Below are 19000 nucleotides of genomic sequence, written 5' to 3' on the forward strand. Positions count from 1 at the left end.
TTGGGGACTTTCCATACAAAAACAGGCTTGGTCAATTCTTTAGGCCTGTAAGCTTGACCAGAGTCCTAAGGCCCCCATAAATTTTCCTTCACACAGGGAAAGACTTTTACATAAGGACTTGCAAAGGAATTGAAATTATTGGGACTGCTTAGAGAGAAATGGAATGAGTCATGATGGCACCTGTTATTAAAAGTTCTGTTTTACATAGACCCTTCCAGATACAGGCATTGCCACAAAAAGAGATTGGGCAGGAGGAAAAAGTGGATAGAACAACAATCTTGCATATGTGCTCATTCATTACATTAGTCTTGCATTTATTAGCTGACCCTGTGCAGGGCCAGCTCCAGGCACCAGCGAAGGAAGCAGGTGCCTGGGGCGGCCAATAGAAAGGGCCGGCACTCTGTCCGTTATTGGGGCAGCACGTCCGGGTCTTTGGCGGCAATTTGGTGGCGGGTCCTTCACTCCCTCTCTTCCTCTTCGGCAGCACGTCTGCGGCAGCTCAATCGGGTTTTTCTTTTCTTTTCTTTTTTCCCTTCGCCGCTTGGGGCGGCAAAAAAGCTGGAGCCAGCCCTGACCCTGTGTTGTACACCTCTACCCCGATATAACGCGACCCGATATAACACGAATTTTGATATAACGCGGTAAAACAGTGCTCCGGGGGGGGGGGGGGGGGCAGGGCTGCGCACTCCAGCAGATCAAAGCAAGTTCGATATAATGCGGTTTCACCTATAACGCGGTAAGATTTTTTGGCTCCCAAGGACAGCGTTATATCGAGGTAGAGGTGTACTAACCATTCTGAAACATCTCACTGTGGGCCCCGATTAGCGGGTAAATTGGACTGTTCCTGCTAGGCAGTTTTGGAGTGACAGCTCAGGCCTGGATACCAGCAGTAAGATGCCATTTACGTACATACAACAGATAAAATATAAAACTTGGCAAGTTGGACATGTTGGTAAAAACCATATAATGTTAATCGGTTTCTGAGCTGGTTCTTTTCTGAACATAATACAGAACCAACTAGGAAATATGCATTAGTCAAGCAGAACAAAGTACATAAGAGACCCAGATAGCCCCCAAGCCAGTAAAGCATTTAAGCACATGCTTTACTTTAAACACATGAATAGTTCCATTGATTTGAAAAAATTAAGCACTGAATTCAGTACGTTGGTGGCCTAGGACCATACTGCATCAGCATATCTATGGATAAAAATACACTGGCCATGTTTCACAGAAATTAAGGTTTAGAAACTCCACCAAAGGCAGATCAGTAAAACACACACACACACACACACACACACAAAGGAGAGATTTCTTTGCTTTCATAGTATATAGGGTCACTGAAGTTTTTGGCTTACATGCTTTTTCTTTGACAGGGCAGATTTTGGTTTCTTTTAGAGATGGTTTATCAATTTCCTTTTTTTTTTTTTTTTTTTTTTTTTTTTTGCCTTGAGTGTTTTCAGAAGTATTCTTTATAAAATATAGCTGTAATTACTACACATTCATGTTAAAGATGCTACTTCTCCCACTGACAGGTACAAAAATGGTAAGTGTTTGGAATTGAGGACTCTAGTTTGACTATTTTAAAGAAAACACTGCCAAAATGAACTGTATGTAATCAGCTACTTCAGTGCCTCAAATAAAGAAAATATTGATTGAAAATGTTGCTTAGGGATAACAAAACAATGACATGCATTTGTGCTGTAGAGGAAGATTTTGAAAATGAGCTACATATTTAAGTAATGAAAATAATCTGTTTGTAACAGCTGGAAATATAACAAGCCCTTAATATAGCTATAATCCTAATGTGTTTCTTTGCTGTCTTTGCAGGCAGACCAGTAATGATTGTGGTGGAATATATGGAGAATGGATCCCTTGACTCCTTTCTGCGGGTGAGGTGTCATTTTCTGATGACATTTGAATAAGAAGCCATACTAGGTTAAGATTTTAAATCATTTATCATAAATTAATTTTTACATAATGTTATTCATGGATTTTTAGTGAAGAACAGAAGCATTTTCCCCAGGGTACATTTCTTAGGTACAGTGATACATTAGAGCATAACTGGAAAAAAGAAGATTTAAACTTAAGAATATAATTGATTTCTTCTACAAGAGCAGTTCCCATATTTAGCAAAATGTATTTGAAATGGTGCTATTATGAAGGAAAAGATAAATTGAAACGCAAATGCCTTGCCTTATGGAAGCTGTTCATTTTGCTCAATCACTTTCAGAAATACTTTGTTATAATTTTTTGCTTGGGGAAGTAGACAGCAGGGTTGGTAATTGATTTATAATTATTTATGGTTACTTGCATTTAACAAATTGAATTAGAAAACAGTTCACTGGTGAACTGTCTCAACACTAACCTTTTTCCCCTAAAGGTCACCCTGTGAATATTAAGGAAGGGATGTATAAAGCATGGGAAATTGTTTGCATTTGAATTTGATTTTAATCAATGAGGTGGAAGGAAGAAAGGGCTGCCCCCAAGGTCATATGGGGTCTTCTGCCAACATCAGTAGAGGGCTCAGTAGAGGGCTCTGGCACTCTCCACAGTTTGTGAAAATACACTCACTTTAAGCCCAGCCTCCAGTAAGAGACCCCTCAAAACCAGCATGGAACCTACGATTTCAGGATAGCTATGTGAATTATTTAAAATTTGTGTTACATGTATAAATATCAACAAGCCACACTGACCGTCCATCTCACCATTATTAGTTGCCATCATGGTAAAAGTAGGTCTTGAAGTGAGATTCGGAGGAGGAGAGGCTAAGTGGCTTTGTGAACTAATGTGGAATGGGTATTCCATGTATAAGGGGTGAGGTGGAAGAAAGTGTGAAGATATTTGTGGAAAAGTGTATAAGCAGAGGGTCCAACCTGGCAACACTGGGGGGTATGATATAGGAGCAGATAAGCAGGGAGGGGCAGAGCGGTCAATGGCTTTAAAAGCAAGTGCGAGAAGCTTGAATGTGATGATGCAGTGGAGAAGAGGGAGCCAGCAGAGGGATTCAAAGATGGGGTGATGTAATCAGAATAACAGGCAAAGGTGGTGAAATTAGCAACTGTATTTTGAATGGCCCGGGGCAGGGTTGAGGTTTCTGAGAGGAAGGCAAGGGAGGGGAGAGTGGTAATAGTCAATACAGGAAAAGATGAGGTGTCTGGAGGGAAGAGAGTTTTACCTTAAAAGCATAATTGAGCCATTACTGAAGATGCTTTTATGTATTTTTTGCCTTCCATTTTGATAATTCCCCTGTATTTTTTCCTCTACCCTCTATTTGCTTTCTGTTCACTACACTAGGAAACTCAGGAGTTCCCATTTTCTCTCCCCTGGTCCCAAACATTCACTCACCCTCTCTTCCATCAAGCTTGGATAACACTATGATGTATCTACTAGAACTGGTCAGAAAAATTCAGATGAAACAATTTTTCATCAGAGGTTGACAACCTGTTTCACAGACAAAGTTCCTTGGGGAACGCAGGCAGGTTTCAAAACGTCTCTGCCAGGCACACTTCCACCTGGTTTCCTAACAGCTCACCTCACTGGCTCATTGTCAGTCGCCTGCCAGACTGCCTCTGAGTTGGGGACCCCTGAGCTCCCAAGGCAGAGTGTCTCTCTGAGTTGGGGACCCCTGAGCTCCCAAGGCAGAGTGTCTCTCTGAGTTGGGGCTCCATTCTGTTTTGTGGAGAACTTAGAAATTTTGGGGTCTTGTTCTGAATCAGGGTGAAACCTTATTTCAAATACTGAAATCCTCCACACAGTTACCTTTCTCTGCACAGCTGTAGGATCTAATGAGCTATTCTTGATATGCACTTACAGTACTATGTTAGAAGCTGAGATCATCACAATTATGAGGTTATTATGGAGCAATGATGTTCACACTGTACCAAATATATTTTTAGGCAAAATGTTTGGGAATGTGCTAGTCATTATTTTCTGCAGCTGTTTTCTGAGTATATTATTTTCCAGCTTTCTTTCTCACTGCAGATTTGGTTTATTATTTAAAAATGCCTTTTGACAGGATTTTAAATAATAATCAGCATCTGAAAGCATTGTAGATATTTCATGGGAATTCCTGTTAATAATTACCAAAGCAAATGAGTGCCAGTATCAAATTTTAAAAGAAATCAGTTTGCTTCATTAAAAATAGTTACTTCCTGTAGATTTCTTAAGTCTAAACTTTGAAATGCTTTTGTGAAGATGCAAAGAAGTACAGAGAGAGTTTATCTCTAAATCATAATACATTTTTACATTTACAAAGAGCCTTTCATGTGGCAAGATCCGGAAGAACTTCACAACATCTATCTTTCTTCATATTTAAAAGAGTTTCTTTCTACTTTTCTGGGTGTTCTTACATGCAGTCAAAGGATAAACATCCAAAATATAAGAATATCCCCCACCATAGCAAGTGCTCCTCCAAAAATGTTACCCTGCATGTTACCACCACATCCCTCAACCCAAAACCTGAAAAAAATGGATAACTTAGTCCCTGAAAGTCAACATATGGGAGCTCTGATGGACCAATGTGGAAAGTGAACTCCAGAAAAGACCTTCATGGAAGACATCCTACCATCAGCCCCTGTTCTTAAACCAGAGAATTGTTAGCTTTAGTGCTATTACTTGTATTTCAGTAGAATCTAAATGCCCCTATCTCCGTTGGGGCCCCATTGTGCTAGGCACTACAAAATACATAGTAAGACAGTTCTTGCCTCAAAGAGCTTCCAGTCTAAACAGACAAGACCAACAAAGGGTGGGAGAAAGTAAATATTATCCTCATGCCTATGCTGCAGTTTCCCAACTATAAAATAAGTGACTTGCCCAAGGTCACAAAGAAAGGAAGTGGGTAGCAGAAGTGGGCACTGAACCCAGATCACTTGAATCCCAGTCCATGGTCTTAAATGCAAGATCAGTCTTCCTCATGTTGTTTTTGTATCACGCAGGGAGAGAGATAGTTCCAAACTCTCTAGGGTTTGCTAGGTCAAAACCAATACCTTAAACACCACAGAGGCTTATATGAAATAGACAGCAGACTCAAAAAAATACATACATATGAAAGAGAAAGAGAGAGAGACACACACACACGCATCTTATGTTCCTGAAATATACTGTGACAAAGTCAGGCTGGACAGCTGTAAGAGAGTGGTAGACTGCAGGTATATCAGCCCCAGAATGATAAAGGTCCTTTTCCCTATAAGCTGATGAAAAGAGGTTATCTCATGTCAACTAGGGACTCCTGAGTCCAATTAAGGGCTGCCTGAGACCTTCAAAAACCCCTCCTCTGGTCAGTGGTGTAGCCAGCTTCTAAGAGGAGGGGGAGCAAACATAAAAAAGTTGCCCCCCCTTGGCTCCTCCTCTGGCCACGCCCCGCTTGACTCCTCCTCCGGCCGCACCGCCCTTCCCCCCCATGGGTCCTCTGGCCCTGCCATGCCACCCCCATGGCCCCCCCCTCGCTTCTCCGACCGCGGCTGCCATGCTGTGCCCCCCACTCCTCCGGCCGCGCCCCCCCACTCCTCCGGCCATGCCCACCACCCCTCCATGCAGTGATGAGCTGCCAAAATATTAACAACCAGTTCCCTCCTCCTCGCCCCACGAGCGGGTCATGCCCCCCCCGCCCCCCAGTACTCCTGCCCATCCAACCCCCCACGTTCCTTGACACCCCACCCCCCTTCGCGGGAAGCCGGGAGGGGGAGCCTTCAGGGGAGGAGGCAGAGGCAGAGCCAGAGCCCGGTGAGCTGAGGCTGGGGGCATGGCAGGGAGCTGCTGGAACTTTTGTTCAATTTAAAAGCCCTTTTAGAACCGGGACAACCGGTTCTAAAAGGGCTTCTAAATTTAACAACCGGTTTCAGCTCACCACTGCCTCCATGGCTGCCGGCTGCTCTGCGGGCCGCCAGCCTGCGCCCTCCACTCCTGCGGCCGCTTTTGGAAAGGCGGGGGAAGCGGCTGCTTCCCCTGCACCCCGCTAGCTACGCTACTGCCTCTGGTGAGAGAAGAGGAGAGACATGCTGCTGCAGAGCTAGTGGCAGCAGGGAGAAAGGCTTCTCCAGGGTGGAAGGCTGCCCTTCTCCCTATAGGAGAAGCTACCTGACTGTCTGTTTAGGGGAAGGACTGGCACCCCAGGTCAATAACAAGGCCACACACCTCACCCCAGCCAACACCCAAAGAGGGCATAGGAAGAGGTATTTCCCTTTGTGAGGTGAATTTGTTTCTTTTGTTTGATGGAGGAGCACTCTTTGGGCCTGTCTTGAGGCCTACCTCAAAAGTATTCAGAACTAAACCCCTAGTGGGAAAACAAATACTGTCTGGAGTGGGTTTGATTTATTCCAAGCCTCCCACTGCCAGAGAGGGGAATCACTGACCCTGGTGAGGTGGAAGAGGTACCTTGCCACAGTACACAAACATTCATAATTTTGAACGCTGATTCATCTGTGCCTTTAATGAAGGGGAGTCAACTAATGACAGCAGACTAAGTACGGTTATTTATTTAATTTAAGGACATTTTCATTTTAACTCATCTTAGCAATGTGTGCAAGACACCAAGCACCCTAAATTGCCCAAGATACATAGATTCTAAGATAATACCCTCCTCTCAGATCCTGACTTGCTATAGTTTTCCTTTTCTTCCCCCATCCCACTGCAATAGTTTAGATAGTATTGATAAGCATAGTATCTCCTCTCTTGTAACGTGTGTGTGTGTGTGTGTGTGTGCAAATTAATCTTCCAAATACAAGCATTACACTTATTAATTAAAATCAGTTTCTTTCCCCTATCTTACAAAAGGACTGACCTAAATTTGGAACTATGCCCAAACCTAACCTATAAACCAAACCCAAACTTTTAAGAAGAAATAAAAATTCCACTCCCTTGATGATCAATCTGGCTTCCTTACCACTGGGGCATGTTGCCTCTGTTTAAATCTCATACATGGGAGAGAAGTCAGAGTGGGGAATGTAGAAGTAGAAAAGCTCCTGACTTTGCACTGTTCTGTGGTTAGAGATTGTTTGTTCATTTTAAGGATTTAAGCTTCACAAAAGGAATGTAGCCAGAAATTGACATTTTGGGATTTGTTTGTGTTTATGGTTGGCTAAGAACCCTAGAAACCTGTAAAATAAATTAGAAACCCTCCCTCAGAGAGCTTTTATTTTGCTTCCCTGGCTACATGTGTAGTTTTTCTCCAGCTGGAGAGTAGCTAATCTTAACTACTGTATTTTATTTCCATTAGGCTTTTGAAATGCACTAATCAATAATTAGTGCACTGAGATAGCAAATTGGGACACAGCAACATTAAATCAGATCAGAGTTCTAGTTAAATTACTTTGTACCATAAATTGTTCTTTAAGAGGCCCGATTATAATAGTAATCCATTTGCATTTAATTGTGGTGTGTTGTCTCACTCTTCCATTCCAATCCTGTAGGGATTCACCTGGGGCCAAGCAACTCTTTAAAGTTTGCCTCGTGGCATTTTTATGTAACTGTTTCCTAAAAAGGGAGGGGTCTGGGATTCTGGGGAGGGGTCAAGGGTTGCAGCTTCCCAGTTGTGTGACTCCCAGAGATGTACAAGGAAGGGAATGCTGGTCAGACTCTCCATCCTGCTCCTCTGGCACCACTGGTTCTTGTCCAGGCACCCCCGCACCAGTGCAAAACTCCATTTTCTCTCTCAGATAGGTACAGGGTGCTTCAAGTATCCTCAGTTATGAGCGTTCACCTTGGTGATGCAAAGTGGCTGTAAACACTGTCATTCTGCTTTGGTAGCGTCTAACAGCCATTGGTCGCTGGTTTAAGTGACTACACGTGGTGAAGGGGGCAATGGATAATCCAGTCTCCTGATGCCTATGAAAGCAGAATGCCATGGAGATCAGCTCCTCCTGCTCCTGGCCACTGAGGGTATGTCTACACTGCAGTTAGACACCCACAGCTGGCCGGCGTCAGCTGACTCAGGCTCGCAGGACTCAGGCCAAGAGGCTGTTTAATTGTGGTGTAGATGTTCCCACTGTGAGGGAGGAGGGTCCCCCAAATATGTACACTGCAATTACAGCCCCTTACCCTGACTTCTGTGACCCCAAGTCAGCTGTCTCAGACCACCTGCAGGTTTTTAATTGCAGTGTAGACATATCCTGAAAGCCTTTGATACTCAAGCCGCACATTGCCTCCTTGGGTGGGCTTTAATGATGCAGCAAAGCTGGCACTCAAACCTTCCTTTTCTGCCAGATCAGAGTTCTTTCCATTTGGAGAAGAATCATCTGGCCCTTGTTTTATTTGTTTTCTTATAAAACTATGGCCTTCATGCATACTTGTAAAGCATGAACATAACGGCCATACTGGGTCAGACCTAAGATCCATATAACCCAGTATCCTGTCTTCTGACAGTGGCCAAAGCCAGGTGCCCCAGAGGGAATGAACAGAACAGGTAATCATCAATTGATCCACCACCTGTTACCCATTCCCAGCTTCTGGCAAACAGAGGCTAGGGACACCATCCCTGCCCATCTTGGCTAATAGCCATTGATGGACCTGTCCTCCATGAACTTATCTAGTTCTTTTGTTAATTCTGTTATAATCTTGATCCTCACAACATCCTCTGGCAAGGAGTTCCACAGGTTGACTGTGTGTTGTGTGAACAAATACTTCCTTTTGTTTGTTTTAAACCTGCTGCCTATTAATTTCATTTCGTGACCCCTAGTTCTTGTGTTATGAGAAGGAATAAATAACACTTCCTTATTTACTTTCTCCACACCAGTCATGATTTTATAGACCTCTCTTATATTCACCCTTGTCTTCTCTTTTCCAAGCTGAAAAGACCCAGTCTTATTAATTGCTCCTCATATGGAAGCCGTTCCATTTCCCTAATCATTTTTGTTGCCCTTTTCTGAACCTTTTCCAATTCCAATATATCTTTTTTGAGATGGGGTGACCACATCTGCACACAGTATTCAAAATGTGGGCATACCAGGCATTTATATAGAGGCAATGTGATATTTTCTGTCTTAATATCTATCCCCTTTTTAGTGATTCCCATTCTGTTCGCTTTTTTTTTTTTTACTGCTGCTGCACGTTGAGTAGATGTCATAGAATCATAGAATCATAGAATATCAGGGTTGGAAGGGACCTCAGGAGGTCATCTAGTCCAACCCCCTGCTCAAAGCAGGACCAATTCCCAACTAAATCATCCCAGCCAAAGCTTTGTCAAGCCGGGCCTTAAAAACCTCCAAGGAAGGAGATTCCACCACCTCCTTAGGTAAAGCATTCCAGTGCTTCACCTCCCTCCTAGTGAAATAGTGTTTCCTAATATCCAACCTAGACCTCCCCCACTGCAACTTGAGACCATTGCTCCTTGTTCTGTCATCTGCCACCACTGAGAACAGCCGAGCTCCATCCTCTTTGGAACCCCCCCTCAGGTAGTCGAAAGCAGCTATCAAATCCCCCCTCATTCTTCTCTTCTGGAGACTAAACAATCCCAGTTCCCTCAGCCTCTCCTCATAAGTCATGCACTCCAGACCCCTAATCATTTTTGTTGCCCTCCGCTGGACTCTTTCCAATATTTCCACATCCTTCTTGTAGTGTGGGGCCCAAAACTGGACACAGTACTCCAGATGAGGCCTCACCAATGTCGCATAAAGGGGAACGATCACGTCCCTCGATCTGCTGGCAATGCCCCTACTTATACAGCCCAAAATGCCATTAGCCTTCTTGGCAACAAGAGCACACTGTTGACTCATATCCAGCTTCTCGTCCACTGTGACCCCTAGGGCCTTTTCTGCAGAACTGCTACCTAGCCATTCGGTCCCTAGTCTGTAGCAGTGCATGGGATTCTTCCGTCCTAAGTGCAGGACTCTGCACTTGTCCTTGTTGAACCTCATCAGGTTTCTTTTGGCCCAATCCTCTAATTTGTCTAGGTCCCTCTGTATCTGATCCCTACCCTCCAGCGTATCTACCACGCCTCCCACTTTAGTGTCACCTGCAAACTTGCTGAGAGTGCAGTCCACACCATCCTCCAGATCATTAATAAAGATATTAAACAAAATATCTTTGTTTAATATCTTTATTAATATTAATAAATTTAATTAATTAATTAATTAATTAATTAGCACCCTAAATTGCCCAAGATACATAGATTCTAAGATAATACCCTCCTCTCAGATCCTGACTTGCTATAGTTTTCCTTTTCTTCCCGCATCCCATTGCAATAGTTTAGATAGTATTGATAAGCATAGTATCTCCTCTCTTGTAACGTGTGTGTGTGTGTGTGCAAATTAATCTTCCAAATACAAGCATTACAATTAATGCCCCAGGACCGACCCTTGGGGCACTCCGCTTGAAACCGGCTGCCAACTAGACATGGACCCATTGATCACTACCCGTTGAGCCCGACGATCTAGCCAGCTTTCTATCCACATTACAGTCCATTCATCCAGCCCATACTTCTTTAACTTGGCGGCAAGAATACTGTGGGAGACCGTATCAAAAGCTTTGCTAAAGTCAAGGAATAACACATCCACTGCTTTCCCCTCATCCACAGAGCCAGTTATCTCCTCATAGAAGGCAATTAGGTTAGTCAGGCACGACTTCCCCTTGGTGAATCCATGCTGACTGTTCCTGATCACTTTCCTCTCCTCTAAGTATTTCATAATTGATTCCTTGAGGACCTGCTCCATGATTTTTCCAGGGACTGAGGTGAGGCTGACTGGCCTGTAGTTCCCCGGATCCTCCTTCTTCCCTTTTTTAAAGATGGGCACTACATTAGCCTTTTTCCAGTCATCCGGGACCTCCCCCGATCGCCATGAGTTTTCAAAGATGATGGCCAATGGCTCCGCAATCACATCCGCCAACTCCTTTAGCACCCTCGGATGCAGCGCATCCGCCAACTCCTTTAGCACCCTCGGATGCAGCGGCCCCATGGATTTGTGCTCATCCAGTTTTTCTAAATAGTCCCGAACCACTTATTTCTCCACGGAGGGCTGGTCACCTCCTCCCCATACTGTGCTGCCCAGTGCAGCAGTCTGGGAGCTGACCTTGTTCGTGAAGACAGAGGCAAAAAAAGCATTGAGTACATTAGCTTTTTCCACATCCTCTGTCACTAGGTTGCCTCCCTCATTCAGTAAGGGGCCCACACTTTCCTTGACTTTCTTCTTGTTGCTAACATACCTGAAGAAACCCTTCTTGTTACTCTTAATATCTCTTGCTAGCTGCAACTCCAAGTGCGATTTGGCCTTCCTGATTTCACTCTTGCATGCCTGAGCAATATTTTTATACTCCTCCCTGGTCATTTGTCCAATCTTCCACTTCTTGTAAGCTTCTTTTTTGCGTTTAAGGTCAGCAAGGATTTCACTGTTAAGCCAAGCTGGTCGCCTGCCATATTTACTATTCTTTCTACACGTCGGGATGGTTTGTTCCTGCAACTGTAATAAGGATTCTTTAAAATACAGCCAGCTCTCCTGGACCCCTTTGCCCTTCATGTTATTCTCCCAGGGGATCCTGCCCATCTGTTCCCTGAGGGATTCAAAGTCTGCTTTTCTGAAGTCCAGGGTCCGTATTCTGCTGCTCTCCTTTCTTCCTTGTGTCAGGATCCTGAACTCGACCATCTCATGGTCACTGCCTCCCAGGTTCCCATCCACTTTTGCTTCCCCTACTAATTCTTCCCTGTTTGTTAGCAGCAGGTCAAGAAAAGCTCTGCCCCTAGTTGGTTCCTCCAGCACTTGCACCAGGAAATTGTCCCCTACACTTTCCAAAAACTTCCTGGATTTTCTGTGCACCGCTGTATTGCTCTCCCAGCAGATATCAGGGTGATTAAAGTCTCCCATGAGAACCAGGGCCTGCGATCTAGCAACTTCTGTTAGTCTTCAGAGAACTATCCACAATGATTCAAGTTCTCTTTCTTGAGTGGTAACAGCTAATGTAGACCCCATCATTTTATATGTATAGTTGGGACTATGTTTTCCAATGTGCATTACTTTGCATTTATCAGCATTGAATTTCATCTGCCATTTTGTTGCCCAGTTACTCAGTTTTGTGAGATCCTTTTGTAGCTCTCTGCAGTCTGCTTGGGACTTAACTATCTTGAATAGTTGTGTATCATCTGCAAATTTTGCCACCTCACTGTTTACCCCTTTTCCCAGATCATTTATGGATATCCTGAATAGGACTAGTCCCGGTACAGACCCCTGGGAGACACCACTATTTACCTCTCTCCATTCTGAAAACTGACCATTTATTCTTACCTTTTATTTTCTATATTTTAACCCACTACCAATCCATGGGAGGACCTTCCCTCTTATCCCATGACTGCTTACTTTGCTTAAGAGACTTCGGTGAGGGCCTTGTTAAAGGCTTTCTGAAAATCTAAGAATACTATATCCACTGGATCTCCCTTGTCCACATGCTTGTTGACCCCCTCAAAGAAATCTAGTAGATTGGTGAGGCATGATTTCCCTTTACAAAAACCATGTTGACTCTTCCCCAACAAATTATGTTCATCTTTGTGTCTGACAATTTTGTTCTTTAGTATAGTTTCAACCAGTTTGCCCAGTACTGAAGTCAGGTTTACCGGCCTGTAATTGTCAGGATCACTTCTGGAGCCCTTTTTAAAAATTGACGTCACATTGGCTATCCTCCAGTCATTTGGTACAGAAGTTGATTTAAATGATAGGTTACAAACTACAGTTCGTAGTTCTGCAATTTCACATTTGAGTTCCTTCAGAACTCTTGGGTGAATACAATTTGGTCCTGGTGACTTATTACTGTTTAGTTTATCTGTTTGTTCCAAAACCTCCTCTAATGACACCTCAATCTGTGACAGTTCCTCAGATTTGTCACCTAAAAAGAATGGCTCAGGTTTGGGAATTTCCCTCACATCCTGAGCTATTAAGACCAATGCAAAGAATTCATTTAGCTTCTCTGCAATGGTCTTAACATCCTTGAGTGCTCCTTTAGCATCTCGATCGTCCAGTGGCCCCACTGGTTGTTTAGCAGGCTTCCTGCTTCTGATGTACTTTTAAAAAATTGCTATTACTTTTTGAGTCTTTGGCTAGCTGTTCTTCAAATTCCCTTTTTGGCATTCCTAATTATATTTTTACATGTCATTTGCCAGAGTTTATGCTCCTTTCTATTTTCCTTTCTAGGATTTAACTTCCACTTTTTAAAGGATGCCTTTTTGCCTCTCACTGCTTCTTTTACTTTGTTTAACCATGATGGCACTTTTTTGGTTCTCTTACTATGTTTTTTAATTTGGGGTATACATTTAAGTTGAGACTCTATTATGATTTCTTTAAAAAGTTTCCATGTAGCTTGCAGGAATTTCCCTTTTGACACTGTACCTTTTAATTTCTGTTTAACTTCCTCGTTTTTGTGTAGTCCCCCTTTCTGAAAGGCCCCTGCTCCTGCTTAGAAGCCTATGCCGTTATTTTCTTTTTCATTGTAAAACAATAAATGGTCATAGAAAAGATTAGATTTCAATATGGAGAAGCGTCATGTACCAAAACACTGTAAAACAATTAATCCTCTACCTCAAAAAAGACTATATAAAAATAATTTGTTTAGCTATCTTGATGCATGAACAGTAGCAGACTATACTGTAAACTGTAAGGCCAGGATTTATTACCAAACTTTAATTCCCCAAGGCAAGTCTAGTAGAGGCTAAAAGAAGTGAAAGATAAGGTTCTGGAGGGAAGAAGTCTCTGAGTATATTGCTCTTGGAGGCAGCAGCCATTATTATGTAATTCCCAGAGCAGCTTTGCCATCAACCTCACCCTTCCTGTCAGCTTAGAGGTTAGATGCTGCAGTAGAAGCCTACATTAAATAACGTTGGGGAAAAGGGAGGGAAAGAGAAAAATGAAGACTTGGAGAGAGTTCTATAAAATGAAGTTGTAAAGCACATGTTGTAAATCCATCTAATCTGGCCTCACTAGTCAGAAAGTCATCTTTGGGGAAAAGAGGCCACATGCCATTGCTAAATTTAATGGTTCCCTTTCTTATTTATCTGCAGCAAGAGAGGCAACAACATTAAAGCTCATAACTAATACTCTCTCTTTTCCCTTCACACACAACATGCACTTGCACTCTTATTTATTGGAGGCGCACTCCTTTCCCAGTAGGAGAAAGACAGCATTTCAGTACCTTTTGTAGGGATTTTAGGGATTGTTAAGGCAGCAATTTTTTTTCTCTGAACCAAAAAACAGATTGGGCATTTAAAAATTGAGCTGGAAGTAAATGCCACAATCAAGTATCATAGTTACATAATGTCCCATCATCCAGGGGGCTCAAGATTAGGCTAAGGACAAACTACCATAGTTGCCATTGTAGAGCCAACATTTACCCAGAGACACCATAGTTATCTTCTGCTCAAAGAATAGATTGTTTAAAATGACAACCATTGTAAATATTCTGCCCATTTAGTGACAAAGGTCATATGTCTAATGATCTGGAGTACAAAAATAATTTAGTAATTAATATGTACAACAACAAAAATTCAAAGTGATATGGAGTCTTAAGGGGAGCCAATGTAAAGATTTTAAATCAGTAGTTGTGTTGAAACAATTGTATAAAAATGTGTGCTGAGCATTCTGCAGTAGCTGTGTTCTAGAGACAAGTGATTTAGGGATGGGGGCAGAAGGAAGGGTAAATGGTTATGTCATATCCTCTACTTATTACTGCTTTAAATGAGAAAGGGGGAGGGGAACAATTGAGGCTACTGGGCAACTGTTGGTATTTTGTTTCCAATCTGAGCACTACTAGAGATAACACAGTCTGTTACTGTAAAAGAAAAAATACACATCCCTAGTCTGTTCTGATGGTATAATACACAAGTATATAATACTTGAAGATGCCCTTGGCGCTATTGTCAAACAGTATCATTCAGCAGTGTTTAAAATGAACTAAAATAATTTCTATTATGTTTTATGAAATTACTTAGTATCCATTATATGGAGTCCTGTTCACTAAAGAAGAAGTTGACAGCTGACATAATTCAACGACAATAATACAAATCGGAGTGCCGTCCACATAATGATGAAAACATGAATTATATGTCTGTGTAATACCTAGTTGCAATGTGATTCTTGAGGAATTTGTGTAAAGTGCTTAGTACAATGCTTAGTAAAATGATAACAACAAATACACTATAGCAAAGAGAAGTTCTGTAGGTTGACTGCAATACTTCATTTAAGTAGGATTTTGCAAGACAAATCTGTAGTTGAACATAAACATTTCCCAAAGCATTAGATCAGAAGCATAAATTCAGGACCAGGCAGACATTAGATATATCCTCAACTGATGACAAAAGTTTATTTGGTAAAGCTATTAAAGCCTGTTTAAAAATTTGATGGAACTGCACAAATTCACTGTAATCTGATTTGTTACCAGTGCTGATAAACACCCTCAGCAGCCAGGTGGAAATCATATCAAAAGCACATTGAATATCTAAGCCCTGGGAATTGGAAATAAGCCCTGGATAACAACCACTGTATCATTCAGATGTATGATAGAGAGTGTTTTATGTCTCCTTAGGACACATAAATGAAGCAAGGCATGTGGGAAAGTTGCCAGAGGATTGTGTTGACTCCCAGGTGCACATAGAGATTTACAAATGCATAAGACTTGGGGCGTCGGGGGGGGTCAAGTTCTTACCTTGTGTAACTTCATTGACTCAGTTGAATTGCTCAAGGGATGACTTGGCCCAAGGTCTCTATCCTGGTCAGCTTAAGTCAGACAGACAAGTATGATATGTGGGGGAAACAGCAGTTCAAAGATAGCAAGGGAATAAAATTGGCATGGAAATCAATGTAAAAGAAGTGATTAAGGAAAGATTTTGAAGAGGAAGGATGTTTAGCTTACAGGAAAAGAGAGACTGTTCCAAGTGTGAGGGCAGCATGAAACGAGATGCACAGCCAAGTGTGGGAAGGGAAAAGGGGAGCAGTTACAGGAGAGGATTTGGGAGGAACATATGGAATGGGAGGGAAAGAAGGGTGAAATTAGAGACAAAATGTAGACAGATGTGAAACTGTGAAGAGACTGGAAGTTGGGGATTAGAAGCTTGAACTTGAGGCAGTACAACAGAAAGTTAATAAAGGGATTCAAGGATGGGGAGACGTAGTTGGAATGTCAGAAATCAAGATGAATTTTATCATATGCATTTCAGTTATATTAGAATGTGGCAAATATAAAGAGGTTATATTTTAAGAAAAGTCGTTATCTAGACACTGTCCAGATATTTAGGAGTAGAGAGTAGAGGAAAGGATGATATTTTGTGATTTTTGGAGGGAGACCTGGAGGTGTTGCAGATGAGTCTGAGATTTTGAACCTGGATTCCCAGGGAAGTGGTGGAGGTAGAACAGTCAGCAATAATAATGAAGGGTGGGAGTCTAAAGATTTTGGGAGAAAAGTTCAGTTATAGACACGTTGAACCAAATACTGAAGCAAATGTATGTAGCTGTAAGGAGCAAGTTACTCCTAGGTGGCCACATGAATTCTCTGCACCTGGCCAACAGGGGATATTTGAGTATGTTGGGATGGAGGGGTGGGGTCAGACTAACCTGCATCTGTTCTGTGGGTGGAGAACTGATGAATATGAGTACTTGACACTGATCCTTGGCCAGGCCTAGGTGACTCCAGTATTAGATGTTTAGTAGTTATAAAAACCCTAAAACAATAAGAATTCTTGTAAGGATCCACAAGACTAGAATCCAGGTGTGGGGCAGCTGACATTCTCACATCATCACTGGGAGGCCATGCAGAGCAACATCCAAAGAGCACTGTGGAGATTAGGCACTTCAGGAAGTACCGCCCAAAAGGTCCTGAGTGACAACACCCTGTGGCCTTCTGATTGGCCCATGGTCACTATTTAACCATAGAGAGTGCTCCAGGAAGTTGTCTGGGCAGCTATGCAGGGTTCTGTGACTCCAGACTTCACGTCACTTGCTGATTTCCAATTTCTGACCCCAGCCTGATGCTAACCCTGACTCTTGCCTCATGATTCCAGCCTGGTAGCCATCTCTGACCCTGGCCTAACTCTGACCTTGACTCTTGCCTATTGATCCTGGCTTTAAGCCATTACTCTGCTCCCTGCTCCCTGACTACTGACTTGTAACTGATACTAGTCCAGCTGTGGCTGCTAGGTCAGACCACCTATACCTGTGTGGCTGCAACAGGGGAAGGACAGAATAGGTTCCTTAATTATTTGGAGGGAGAGGATTTGGAGTCAGTGAGAAGATCACTTTTTATCTCTCTGCTAATAATTGCCAAGTGGAGATTTTTGGCACAATAGCCCCAATCATTGAGTTTTCATCTGGGTGATTCTCCCTGATGCAATGTGGCCCCTTTAAGAAGGAACCTTCTCCCCACTTATGGAGTATCAGTGTACCTCTGTGACGTTGCACTCTATATGATTTTATGAAAATATGCTAATGAGTGTGAATATAATGTAACTGGACTATGCTTCATGCAAAAGGTCTCTTGTAAGGTATAATTACAAAGCTTATAATCTACTGAGTGTGGTCGTCCAAGTTGTATAAATGTATCATTCTTGTATCTGAAACTAGAAATATGAAATATAATTCTGAGGTCCTATTGTAATTATGCAAAGTTTGGGCCATTAATCATAGAATCATAGACTATCAGGGTTGGAAGGGACCTCAGGAGGTCATCTAGTCTAACCCCCTGCTCAAAGCAGGACCAATTCCCAACTAAATCATCCCAACCAGGGCCTTGTCAAGCCTGACCTTAAAAACCTCTAAGGAAGGAGATTCCACCACCTCCCTAGGTAACCCATTCCAGTGCTTCACCACCCTCCTAGTGAAAAAGTTTTTCCTAATATCCCACCTAAACCTCCCCCACTGCAACTTGAGACCATTACTCCTTGTTCTGTCATCTGGTACCACTGAGAACAGTCTAGATCCATCCTCTTTGGAACCTCCTTTCAGGTAGTTAATGATGGCTTGGAATCTTGATGGCTCCCATTAATGAGGACAGTTGGTTGTAAATGGCTCTGTTTACTTGCAAGTCTTCCCATATATGTGTGTGCTGGCAAGTGGGTGATGAAATCTTACAGTGACATGAACTGGAATCCATCTTTAACCTGGTGCTTTTCCATTAGAAGGAGGGGTGGGAATCCAGAGAGGGACAAAGGATTCCCGTCTTGTGCAAAAGATGTATAAGGGGGTGGAACAGAACAAAGGGGGCAGCAGTCATGATAAATCCCCTAGCTACTACCTGAGCTGGAACAAAGACTGTACCAGCCCAGGGGAAAGGATTGGGCCCAGACTAGAAAGGAGTCTAGTCTGTGAAAGAAGCTTATTGGAACATCTCTGAGGGTGAGGTTTCATCTGTAATCAGTTTCTTACTGTATTAGGCTTAGACTTGCATGTTTTTGTTTTATTTTGCTTGGTAATTTGCTTTGTTCTATCTGTTATTACTTGGAACCACTTAAATCCTACTTTTTATATTTAATACAATCACTTTTTGCTTATTAATTAACCCAGAGTAAGTGATTAATTCCTGGGGGAGCAAACAGCTGTGCATATCTCTCTATCAATGTTATAGAGGGCGGACAATTTATGAGCTTACCCTCTATAAGCTTTATACAGAGTAAAATGGATTTATTTGGTGTTTGGATCCCATTGGGAACTGAGTGTCTGGGTGCTGGAGACAGGAGCACTTCTCAAGATGTTTTCAGTTAAGCCTGCAGCTTTTGGGGGATGTGGTTCAGACCTGGGTCTGTGTTTGCAGCAGGCTAGCGTGTCTGGCTCAATAAGACAGGGTACTGAAGTCCCAAGCTACCAGTGAAAATGGGCTCAGAGGTAGTCTCAGGACATCAGGTGGCAGTCCCAAGAGGGTTTCTATGACCCAACCTGTCACAACCTCACTGCATCCTTCCCAATGCCCTGACTGCTAACTGTGGACCAGCCTGACTGTAGATGGCAGTTGGGCTGGGCAGAGAAGAAATCAGTTGACTATGTAGGTGCAACATGACTCTTTGGGGGATCAGCATTGACTTCTGTGATAGCAGAGCTGAGAGCATGTA

The 19000-nt window shown here is 42.8% G+C and overlaps 1 protein-coding gene across 2 annotated transcripts in view; it reads left to right on the top strand.

Annotated features, from left to right (window-relative positions):
* EPHA6 (EPH receptor A6) overlaps positions 1 to 19000 on the top strand; it is an 875951-nt gene that overhangs the window by 759934 nt on the left and 97017 nt on the right. For both annotated transcript variants that reach the window (XM_065406410.1, XM_065406419.1), the window contains one exon: positions 1828 to 1889. In XM_065406410.1, coding sequence (XP_065262482.1) covers positions 1828 to 1889 — 62 coding nt within the window. The remainder of the gene's footprint in view (positions 1 to 1827; positions 1890 to 19000) is intronic.

The sequence above is a fragment of the Emys orbicularis genome, chromosome 1, assembly GCF_028017835.1.
Source record: "Emys orbicularis isolate rEmyOrb1 chromosome 1, rEmyOrb1.hap1, whole genome shotgun sequence".
Lineage (NCBI taxonomy): Eukaryota > Metazoa > Chordata > Testudines > Emydidae > Emys > Emys orbicularis.